We start from the raw sequence: 10,774 nt of genomic DNA, 5'->3' as shown, positions 1-10,774 counted from the left end.
GGTGTTGCTGAATGTCCCCGGAATAAAGTTAGAGGGCTCGCGGTGGAAGGAAAAAGCAGCCGCAGGCACGGGACAGGAAAAGCGTTACCAGCGGCAGTTGAAGGCTGTGGCGCAGATCCGAGGAGACGGGCAGCTGAGCAGAAGCGCGGCATAGGTGCTCTGAATTAGCGGTGCTGTCTAATACTTATCAGTGAGAACGCTACTCACCGAAGGTCCTGCGACCGGCAACGGAGGTCCTGGCAGGCTTCGGCACCGAGGGGAACGTCCGGCGGCGACTTGGGCAGCGGCTACGACACAGACCCTCCCACGGAGTTGTCATAAGGAGGCGGCGACTCGGAGGAGTGTTCTAGCTTCTCCCTGAGAGAGACAGTGAAAATGGGGAGTGGTAAGTGCACATCCTGCCCCTAAGTGAAGTTACAAGGCCCAGGTCCGCCCCCCTCCAGTACACGTCTAACTAACAGTAGCATTCAGCCAGACCAGTGTGAAGGCAAACTGACAGGGATTGCAAATAACGATCTCCCCGCAGTGATACTACAGGGAAGGGATAGAGACCAATTAGAGAAGCCTAGTGGCAGTAGCTAAATCTGCCTGGCCCCTAACTCAACATCTATCCTATTGGAACAGGGCTAAACCCGACCCCCAAGGTCAGGGGACGCCCCTAAAAGTACTTGCAGAGTAAACCCTTCGCTGGAATCTGTCGCCCGCTTTTATAGCCATAAGGATCCCACTGCTAGATTAGGAGGGTTAAACCCGACCACTAGGGTCAGGGGACACCCATCTGAAGAGGGATATATCTGGAGAATTAGCCAGAGGGACAGCCTAGCCTGTCAGAAGGCAGAGCAGATAACTAAGGGAAAAGTTAACAAAGGTTTACCTATTTCAGCTGCAGCAAATGGTGGATGTTCACTCGTCAACCCAATATATAGTCTGTGCACAGTGAAATTACTTGAGTATTTCAGTATTTCAAACCGAATCAGTATACTCGCAAACAGCCACAGGAGAGACTGAGAGAGTAGCCGGATGGTTACAAAGTTGCAATTTGCTCGTCTTAAGGAGGATTGCTATTTACTGTATTCACCCGAGTATAGGAGACTAATGTAAGGTACTTTCGGGCCATATGAGACTCACCTTCGGTTGTGTTGTATGTATCGCTGAGCCGCTATACGATCCATTAAGCTGTAAATATTGGGCAAATATTCTGTAAAGGGAAGACAAAGAGTTTGTTTAGTAGTTAGAAATAAAATAGCAGAATAGACATTATTGCGCAATAATACCGTGACCATACTGTTGCTAGCTTTAGTTGTCTATAATTCTTTCATGGTCACGAAACGGTTGTATTCACTTTTATTATTTGATATATTGTATGGTTATATGCAGGGATGCACCAAATGTGATACTCTGTCAATATATGTATTGTTATGTTACTTAAATTTTGTTGAATCCCTTTTCATACAGTTTCAAGGGAATAGACGAGGTTCCAGTATAATAAAACTTGTTTCTGTTAATTTAAAACTTATTATTGTTGTCAGAGTGAAAGTACTGTTAACCTGTATTAATAAATCCTGCATACTTACCTGAGCACCCACACCGGAACAGGATTCGGACGAAGAGAAAAACAAACAAAACAAATATGTAGACATCTGGAGAGTCGGAGGCGGAGGCCCCAGTAGATGTACAGTTAAATGCTGAACCCAGCACTTCATCCACTCAGGCAACCATGACTGGTGTAAATGCTATTACACTACCCTATTATTTCGGAACCCCCTGGCTACCTATTTATTCAGGGGAAATTCCGAGGAAGGACACCAATACGCTGATCCAGTTTAAAACAAGACTACGATCAATGTTCACCTTATGTCCGATGGAAGTGCATCAACAGGTAGAAGTCCTTATAGGACAACTGAAAGGGTCAGCTTTGAGGGAAGTGCTGTCCTGGCCGGACGAAGAAAGGAAAAATGCGGAGCAGATCTTTGCTAGACTGGCGACCACTTTCGATACATCGACTCTATCGGAACTGAAATCCGATTTTTATGCGAGAAAACAACTGCCGGGAGAGAGTCTAAGAGATTTTGCCCTAAGCCTACAGGAATCACTTAAGGCAATCCAATTAGTCAATAGCCAGGAAGTGGCAGAAGTCAACGATACCCTGATAAATAGATTTATTGAAGGAACTAATAACAGCCGTGTCAAGTCACAACTAAAATTGCTGAGGCATCAAAAGCAAGGATGCTCGTTCTTAGACTTCAAGGAGGTCGCCATAAAGATCATCGGCCGTAAAACGTCTAGTGAAGTAACGTTCCCAGAGCTACCAGGCTATCAAGAATCCTCGCCCCGACCAGTAGAAGATCACACTGAACTTGAGGAGACTGAGAAAAAAACTCCAACTGTAGTACAACATGTTCAGTCTTCATCCTCAGATCTTTCGCTGGTGCTGAAAGGGCAAGTGGAAGACTTGGCCAGTGGGATGGAGGAGATAAAGCGGGAACTTCGGAGACTTGCAAGGCAGGGGTCATCTGGAAGGGATGATAGAGATCGGAACCCTAATTACCGACAGCCAAGGAATGAGTGGAGGCCATCAACATCAGGGCGAGGTCGCAGACTCACAGATCAGTTCGACTCACAGGGAAGACCTATTTGCAGGAGATGTAATCGAAGTGGACATGTCGAACGATTCTGCCAACAGGATGAAAATTTAAACTCGTCAACCCCGGGGACGGAGACCAATCCTCGGGGGAATCAAATATAAGTGATCCCACTCCGGATTACCAATTGTCATCGACGGAATAGGAGTGTTAGCTATGCTTGACACGGGCTCTCAAATTTCAACCATCCAAAGTGATACCTTTCAACGTTACTGGGGTGCAAAAGACAATCTACCTCCTCCTCCATCATGGCTATGGCTGTTGGCCAGTAATGGCTTAGATATTAGATGCGAAGGGTACTGCGAAATGAATATGTGTTTGGGTAAAACCATTCTGCCGCACCAAGGATTCCTCATCACGCAGACCACCAATCCGAATGTTCCATCCATTATTGTCGGCATGAACATTTTACAAAATTGTCCAGAGGAGCTGATCAGAGCACTTAAAGAGGAGTTGTCTCATGGCACTATGGGGATGCAGAGAGCTATACGAAAGACCATCAAAGTCCTGCAGAATCAACAATGTTTTGTTAATCCCAATGGAGATGTGGGGAAAGTAAAGCTGACTGATCAGAGAGCGGTTACGGTGCCAGCGAACTCCGAGATTATCGTCTGGGGAAAGGCGAGGTGTGGCCCCTCTGGGCAGGAATACAGTGCACTGGTGGAACCGTGCAGTGCCACAAACCAGAGAGATGTAGTAGTTGCAAGGGCTTTAGTGACTGTAACAAATGGCCGTGTCCCAGTCCGCATAATGAACCCGCATGATCATGCTATTCGCTTACACAAAGGTCAGCCCATCGCCAGACTACTGTGGGTAAATTTCCAAAACATTTACGAGATTCTACATATGAATATGTCGGCAGAGGAGAGAACCCAATCGACCGAGGGAGCAGACGTTGATTGGTGGACGAAAATCCATATTGGGGAGGCCAACACTCCTGTCGAATTGATTGAGGGGATTCTAAAAGTGGTGAAGGAAAATGCTGTCACCTTTAGCCAACATGAAGCTGACTTTGGCAAAGTGGAGACCATCCATCATTGTATCCCTACGGGTGACGCACCTCCCATTAAAGAAAGATACCGCCCCTTAGCTCCAGCCCTATATCAACCCGTATGAATGATGCTTGAAGAAATGAAGGCATCCGGCGTTATTCATGAAAGCCATAGCCCATGGGCAGCCCCAATTGTCTTGGTCCGAAAGAAGGATGGGCATCTTAGGTTCTGCGTCGACTACCGCAAGTTAAACAGTTAAACCAGATCACTCACAAAGATGCTTACCCTTTGCCTCGCATCGAAGAATCATTCACTGCTCTGAAAGCTGCCACTTATTTCTCGACGCTGGACTTGACTTCTGGATACTGGCAGATACAGATGGATCCCTCTGATCGCGAAAAAAACGCCTTCACCACCCCATTGGGACTTTTTGAGTTCAATCGCATGCCCTTTGGGCTGTGCAATGCTCCCAGTACCTTTCAACGAGCTATGGAGCATTGTCTGGGCCATCGCAATTTTGACATGGTACTCATATACTTGGATGAAATTATCATTTACTCACAGACGTATCATGCACATCTACAACACCTGGATGAAGTGTTCAAGCGACTAGCTGAATATGGCTTAAAAGCCAAACCCTCCAAGTGCCATTTATTGCAAGAAAACGTTAAGTTCCTGGGCCACATTGTAAGTGCCGCCGGGGTTGTCCCAGATCCAGACAAGATTGCAATTATCACAGACTGGCCCGTGCCAACCACTGTTAGAGAAGTCCGAAGCTTTCTCGGCTTCGTCGGGTACTACAGGCGGTTTATCCGGAATTTTGTTCAGATTGTGAACCCGATTCATTCCCTCCTTCAGGGTATCGATAAACATCACCAGAACAGTTTTTATGCTTTTTTAACAAAAAAATCAGAACCCAAAACCCAAGAAATCCAAACACAAAACACTTAGGAGGTGTTTTGCCAAAACCCATTAGAACCCAAAACCTCAAGGTAATAAGAACCCAAAACCCAAAACCCGAAAAGTGGCCGGTGCACATCCCTAATAAAAATAGCTACAGATACAAAGACAAAGATACAGTACACCTGCGAAAACATGTAAAAATACAACAGAAAATATATAAATATGCTAGAGTGTCCTTATATATAAATGTCCTTATTTACAGTTGTCGAAGTGGAAATTTGAAAGTGGGGGTATGCAAAAGTGAAGTTTGATGCTATGTGCATGCCGAAAAAGGGGGTGTGGTCACTTAAAAGGGGGAATGTCCTTCAGTGTATTGTGCCGTGCCATATACCTCTTACTGTTTATACAGTAGACCCCCTTATACTTGCCCCTTAAACTTTATGCCGCACGGAATGAGCCAAAATGCACCTTATGCGACACACAATGAGCCAAAATTCAAATAGAATAAGCCAAAAATCACATTATACCACCCGGATGGAGCAAAAAAATCATGTTAAAGTGCCCATACATGGAGCAATGTGCTCTGTGCATTTTGAACTAGATGGCATTGCATCTAGTTCAAAACGTATGAGATGTGCAAAGTTCAAAAAGTACGTGCAGTACATACTTTTTTGGGGGACTGTCCATCGCCTCGCAAAACAGGATCACTCTGTGTATGGGCACCTTCACGCCAAAATGAAAGTGACAAAATTCAGGTTATGCCACCTTGAGACAAAATTCGCATCCTGGTACCCGTACTGAGACAAAATTCACATCCTTGTAGCCAGACTGAGACAAAATTCACATCGTGGTACCCGGACTGAGCCAAAACTCACTTCATGCCACCCAGACTGAACCAAAATTCACGTTATGCAACACATATTGAGCCAAAATTCATGTTATGTCACCTGGATTGAGCCAAAATTCATGTTATGCCACATGGATTAAGAAAGAAAAATGAACTTTTTGCCACACAGATTGAGCCAAAATTCTGGGACTCAGGGACAGGTACCGCAGGGTGCACAGACAGGCAGGGACAGGGGGACACAGGGACAGGGATCAGGTGGACGCAGTGACAAGGGCCAGGGGGACGTAGGGGCAGGGGACAGAGACGCAGGGTGGGGAGTACTTTCGGGAAGATGGGGGGTACAGGTTTAATATTAAAGCTTACCTGACTTGTATCCTGTAGATTCACTAAGCGCACCTCGGCAGGGCTCCAGCAATGACAGGGAGAAGAGCCAGCACACCCCATGTGGGCTCCCGGCGGCAGCAGAGAAGAGACCCAGGTGCAACCCACCAGGGTGCCTAGCGGTGGCAGGAACAGAGACCCACCCCCATCATGGTCCTAACTCTGACACCCCCTCTGTGGTCCTCTGTGCCACCCACCCCATCCATAGTCCTCTGTGATGCCCACCCCCTCTGTGGTCCTGTCTGTCACCCACCCCCTCTGTGGTCCTCTCTGTCTCTTTTCAGCTGTGTCTACCACTCCCTCCTGTGTAATGGAGGGGAGGGGGGATCCTATGCCGCACAGAGCCGCCTGGTGTGTTTAATACCCCTTTTCCACTAGCAAATTCTACCCGGGTTTTTGCTCGAGGACGCGCACCGACACGGGTTTTTTGTCAGTGTGAACGTGTCCTTTACACAAAACACGGGTAGAGAGACCAGGGAATTCTACCCTGGTATCTACCAGGGTAAAACACGGCAATGACACGGGTCTGTGCGCAGTGTAAATGCACATTACCCGTGTTTTAGATCCGGGTAACACGCTGAGGCCGGTAATTGGTTCTTCAGGGGCACCAGAAGATGATGTCATCTGCTGGAGACGCGCCGGAAGACGCTGGGAGACGCTGACCACGAGGAGGCTTCCCAGCAGCAGCTCCTCCGGCGCTGGCCACAAGCAGCCATCGCAGCACATTGCCTACGCTGGGCACAAGCAGCCATCGCAGCACATTGGCCACGCTGGGCACAAGCAGCCATCGCAGCACATTGGCCACGCTGGGCACAAGTAGCCATTGCAGCACATTGCCTCCTACCTACGCTGGGCACAAGCAGCCATCACAGCCACAATCCCTGCGACGCTGGGCCCAAGCAGCCATCACAGCATTACCTACAACGCTGGGCACAGCAGGTATTTGGACAGCAAACCATGTCTAGCCATAGTTGGACAGACAGTGAGATAAGAGAGCTGCTTAATATTAGGGGAGAGGAAGAAATAAGAAGACAGATGACGGGTACAGTAAAGGATACCTTTGTCTACAAGAACATATCCCTTATACTGGCCGACAGAGGCATAAAAAAAACACAGCAGCAAGTGGTGAACAAATTAAAGGCACTACGAAAGCAATTTATGAAAACACACGACCATAATCGTAAGAAAAGTGGCGTAGGACGTATTGATTGGCCATATTATGAGCTATGCTACAGTGTCTTTGGCAAAAGTGCCCTAACTAATCCCATCGCACTATCATCATCCAGCTGTGCCAATAGTCAGATGTCAGTAGAGGAGGACCATGCCGAAACACAGCACAGCCTCCCCAGCTCACAATGTGGACCATCATCCCCACTGCTCGTATCAGACTGCAGTTTGGAAGAGTCAAGCATGAAGGATGATTCCGTCAGCGCTGTCATAAATGAGGAGGTAGAGGCTTCTCAGCCGGAGACTTCACAGGCACCCAAGTCGACGGAGATTTCCCAGGCACCCAAGCCCACAACTTTGCGCTCCAATAGTAAGTATTAAATTTGCACAGAGACAAGCACATACACAAACATTATGTAGTGGTGTCAAAACTATCATACTTCAAGCTCCTTTGGTACTACACATCCTAGCATGCTGTGTCATAGTTGCTGCAGTAGTCCATACGTAAGACCAAAACTTATGTTAACACATGGTGGGATATGTGGATACTTGAATGGCAACCTCGAACAATATTACACCGCAATACCTTTAAACTATCTTTGAAAAAGGATTGAAAACATAATGGGCAATGGATAGGTAGTGTGTATGTGCCGGAAGGCCGCAAACATGTGTTGGATAAACTATGCAAAGTTTATATATCATCAGTGTGTAACAAATCATTTTTTATCCCTACACAGTCTATAACGTTCCCAAAAGGAAGCCGAAACCAAACAGAACAGAACAATCTGTGAGAGCAATGACAACGATTATTCTGGAACATCTACGTGAGGCGGATAGCGATTTGAATGCTCATGAAGATGCAAGAATTGCCCGTTTTTTAGCATCTGAAAAAGAAATGCATGATTCTTTTATGTCACAAATAGCGGATATGCATGAGAGGCAGATGACATTGTTTGAGCGTATGTTTAGCCGTATCCCTCCCAATACCCAAGCACCACAAAAAGACCACACACAAGTGGCATATGGCCAGTACAACTATGACCATGCTCAGTATCCTAACACATCAACCCCACAACCCGAACAATATCGGGTTTATAGGCAATTGAGTTAGGCCTGTTGTTGCTACAGCAATGTTTGTATGTATCTTTTCAGGTTGTTAGGTTTCTGCACAATGTAGGTTGAGAAGCCAAAGTTGGGCCAGTTGGTACACATTTTTTATATATAATTATTTATATACATAGAAGGGCAAGTAAAGGTCGCAGTACTAGGGTGCTCTTTTTTTTTTTTTTTAAATATATAGTATATCTAGATATACATTTTCCTACCTCAAGGATGTACGTTCTTAGGCCTGAAATAATTAGGTCCACGTGATAACTATAGAATGGCCATAGCAGAGGGGAAGATGTATGGATCAGTGATAGTGCTTTAGGCCCTCCTATCAGCTCCAAACTGTTAAGTGTATGAAGGGTTTCTGAAGGGACAGTTTGGAGCTGATAGGATTGCCAATTTATGACTTCTTTCACCCCCCCCCATCACTGCGTCATACATCTTCCTCCCTCTTGTGTTCTCTTTGCACTTATATTTTTGCACTCATAAATGTTTACCAAGCCATTTTGTACCTGCAAGTAAAGGTCGCAGTACTAGGGTGCTCATTTTTTTTTTGTTTTAAATATATAGTATATCTAGATATACATTTTCCTACCTCAAGGATGAACGTTCTTAGGCCTGAAATAATTAGGTCCACGTGATAACTGGAATGGCCATAGCAGAGGGGAAGATGTATGGAGCAGTGATAGTGCTTTAGGCCCTCCTATCAGCTCCAAACTGTTAAGTGTATGAAGGGTTTCTGAAGGGACAGTTTGGAGCTGATAGGATTGCCAATTTATGACTTCTTTCCCCCCCCCCATCACTGCGTCATACATCTTCCTCCCTCTTGTGTTCTCTTTGCACTTAGATTTTTGCACTCATAAATGTTTACCAAGCCATTTTGTACCTGTATGTCAAGTTTTGAAAACATACAAGAAAGTTTTTTGACATGTTTTATAATTATACTTCAAGTATACAAAAAATGAATAAACACAAACTGTTCAACCAGCAATATTTCTCTGTGTCCCTTACTGCAACATTGATGTAAGGTTTTGAGTTATTGTGGCTCTTATCCGCTCTGCGGCAACGCTATGCACCCCCTCATAGCCTGCTGCATCATGTACGTTTCCCAACAACTCCTGGTCCAGCACATTCCACTCAGGAAGAAAGTTTTCCTTTTGCAGCTCACATATATTGTGCAGAATGCAGCAAGCTGCGACAATATCTGGCATGATTTTTAAGTCCACATCATTCCTCTTCATGAGGCAACGCCAGCGTCCTTTTAATCGGCCAAAAGCATTTTCAACTGCCATACGGGCAGAACTGAGGGCATGGGTATATGCAATCTGTTGTGGCGACAGTTGAACATGCTGGGTGTAGCCCTTCATCAACCAGTGCTGCAAGGGGTAGGCTGCATCACCAATGAGGTGGACCGGAATTTCCACACCATCAACAGTCACCGATTTCTGTAAAAATAATTATATTTATTCCTGGTTCAAAACATAAATATTGGTTTATGGGTGAACATAAACTGTAGGGTACAAATTTCTTACCTCTCTAGGGAACAGACATCCACCTAGCTGGTCCTCCGCAATACTGTACAGATCTGAATTGGCTAGCACCCTCGCATCATGTGACCTACCGGGCCAACCTATGAACACATCTGTGAAACTAAAAAGAATGGTATATTACATATTGTTCCTCCAAAGAAAATGCCCATCCTTACAAAAAAAAATAGTAAACTATTGCTTACCAGTATTTATGGTCCACTACAGCTTGCAGGACAATAGAATGCCACCCCTTGCGGTTATAGTAGTCTGCGGGGTTATCACGGGGGGCAATGATGGGAATGTGGGTACCATCGATTGCTCCACCACACTGAGGATATCCACGCCTCTTGAATCCCTTGACAGTGTCCTCTAGCCGCTGTCCTTGCGGCAAGGATATAAAGCGCTGGTATAGGGTTTTCAGCAATGCCCGTGTGACTTGGTATACAATCTTGCACACTGTGCCAATTCCTACACCAAATAGACAAGAGAGTGTTCTATACTCTCCAGGGGTAGCGTACCACCAAATAGCAATTGCTAACCTCCTGCTGGGCTCAATAGGCTTCCTGAACTTGGTGGTCTGTTTCGTGATGGCAGGGGACAGTAGTTCCAAAATATAGAAAAATGTAGCACGGGACATTCTGAAATGTGCCATCCACTGTTCATCCTGGAAACTTAGAACTGTCTGCATGAAAGCCTCCCCATGTCTGCGATCTCTCATCCACATTCTTCTGGTTGGTGCAGTGCTCATTTGCAGGATGGTGGAAACACTCGCTGATAACAGCACTCTCCTCCTCCTCAAATAATGGCGACGAGCACTCTCCCTCTCCGCAAAGAATTGGGTCCTCCTCCTCCAGCGCAGCAGTAGGTAGCAGAGTGTTATAAGCTGCATCAAGCTGTCCATGGCAGAATAGTACAGCAAAATACTGCAAAATGTCTGCAAGCCCAGCATAGACACAGCTACTCTCTCTGACTCCATTGCTGCAATGCTGCAAGAAGTAACCACCCACCACCCCTCCCCTTTGTCCCCTTTGTCCCCTTTGTGACTTCAAACTGGTTTGGACTGGAAAAAAGCTATGTCTTGTGGGCATTCTTGGGATTTTTCAAAGTTTACCCGGGTTTAGTGTAAAAGGCTCCGACACGGGTATAACACGGGTCTGTGCGCAGTGTGAACAGTGTTTTTACCCGTGTCTTACACGGGTATGATCC

At 46.0% G+C, this 10,774-nt stretch overlaps 1 protein-coding gene and 1 long non-coding RNA gene across 2 annotated transcripts in view; one reads left to right on the top strand and one right to left on the bottom strand.

Annotated features, from left to right (window-relative positions):
• Positions 1 to 213: 213 nt before the first annotated feature.
• The window catches only part of LOC146007267 (uncharacterized), a 40,803-nt gene continuing 30,242 nt past the window's right edge, over positions 214 to 10,774 (bottom strand). Inside the window, exons 4-5 of the long non-coding RNA XR_014444306.1 lie at positions 1,129 to 1,198; positions 214 to 357 (exon numbers count right to left, since the gene is read on the bottom strand). This is a non-coding gene — a long non-coding RNA (uncharacterized LOC146007267). The remainder of the gene's footprint in view (positions 358 to 1,128; positions 1,199 to 10,774) is intronic.
• LOC146009192 (uncharacterized) lies at positions 6,128 to 9,023 on the top strand. Its single transcript, XM_083149313.1, has 2 exons — positions 6,128 to 7,302; positions 7,670 to 9,023. Exons 1-2 carry the CDS (start codon positions 6,723 to 6,725, stop codon positions 8,041 to 8,043), a joined length of 954 nt encoding a protein of 317 aa, XP_083005439.1. The 5' UTR covers positions 6,128 to 6,722; the 3' UTR covers positions 8,044 to 9,023.

Source organism: Crinia signifera, chromosome 6 (genome assembly GCF_055691185.1).
Source record: "Crinia signifera chromosome 6, ASM5569118v1, whole genome shotgun sequence".
Classification (NCBI taxonomy): Eukaryota; Metazoa; Chordata; class Amphibia; order Anura; family Myobatrachidae; genus Crinia; species Crinia signifera.
The sequence above is the reverse complement of the archived record's forward strand: the minus strand, read 5'-3'. Positions and strand labels throughout refer to the sequence as shown.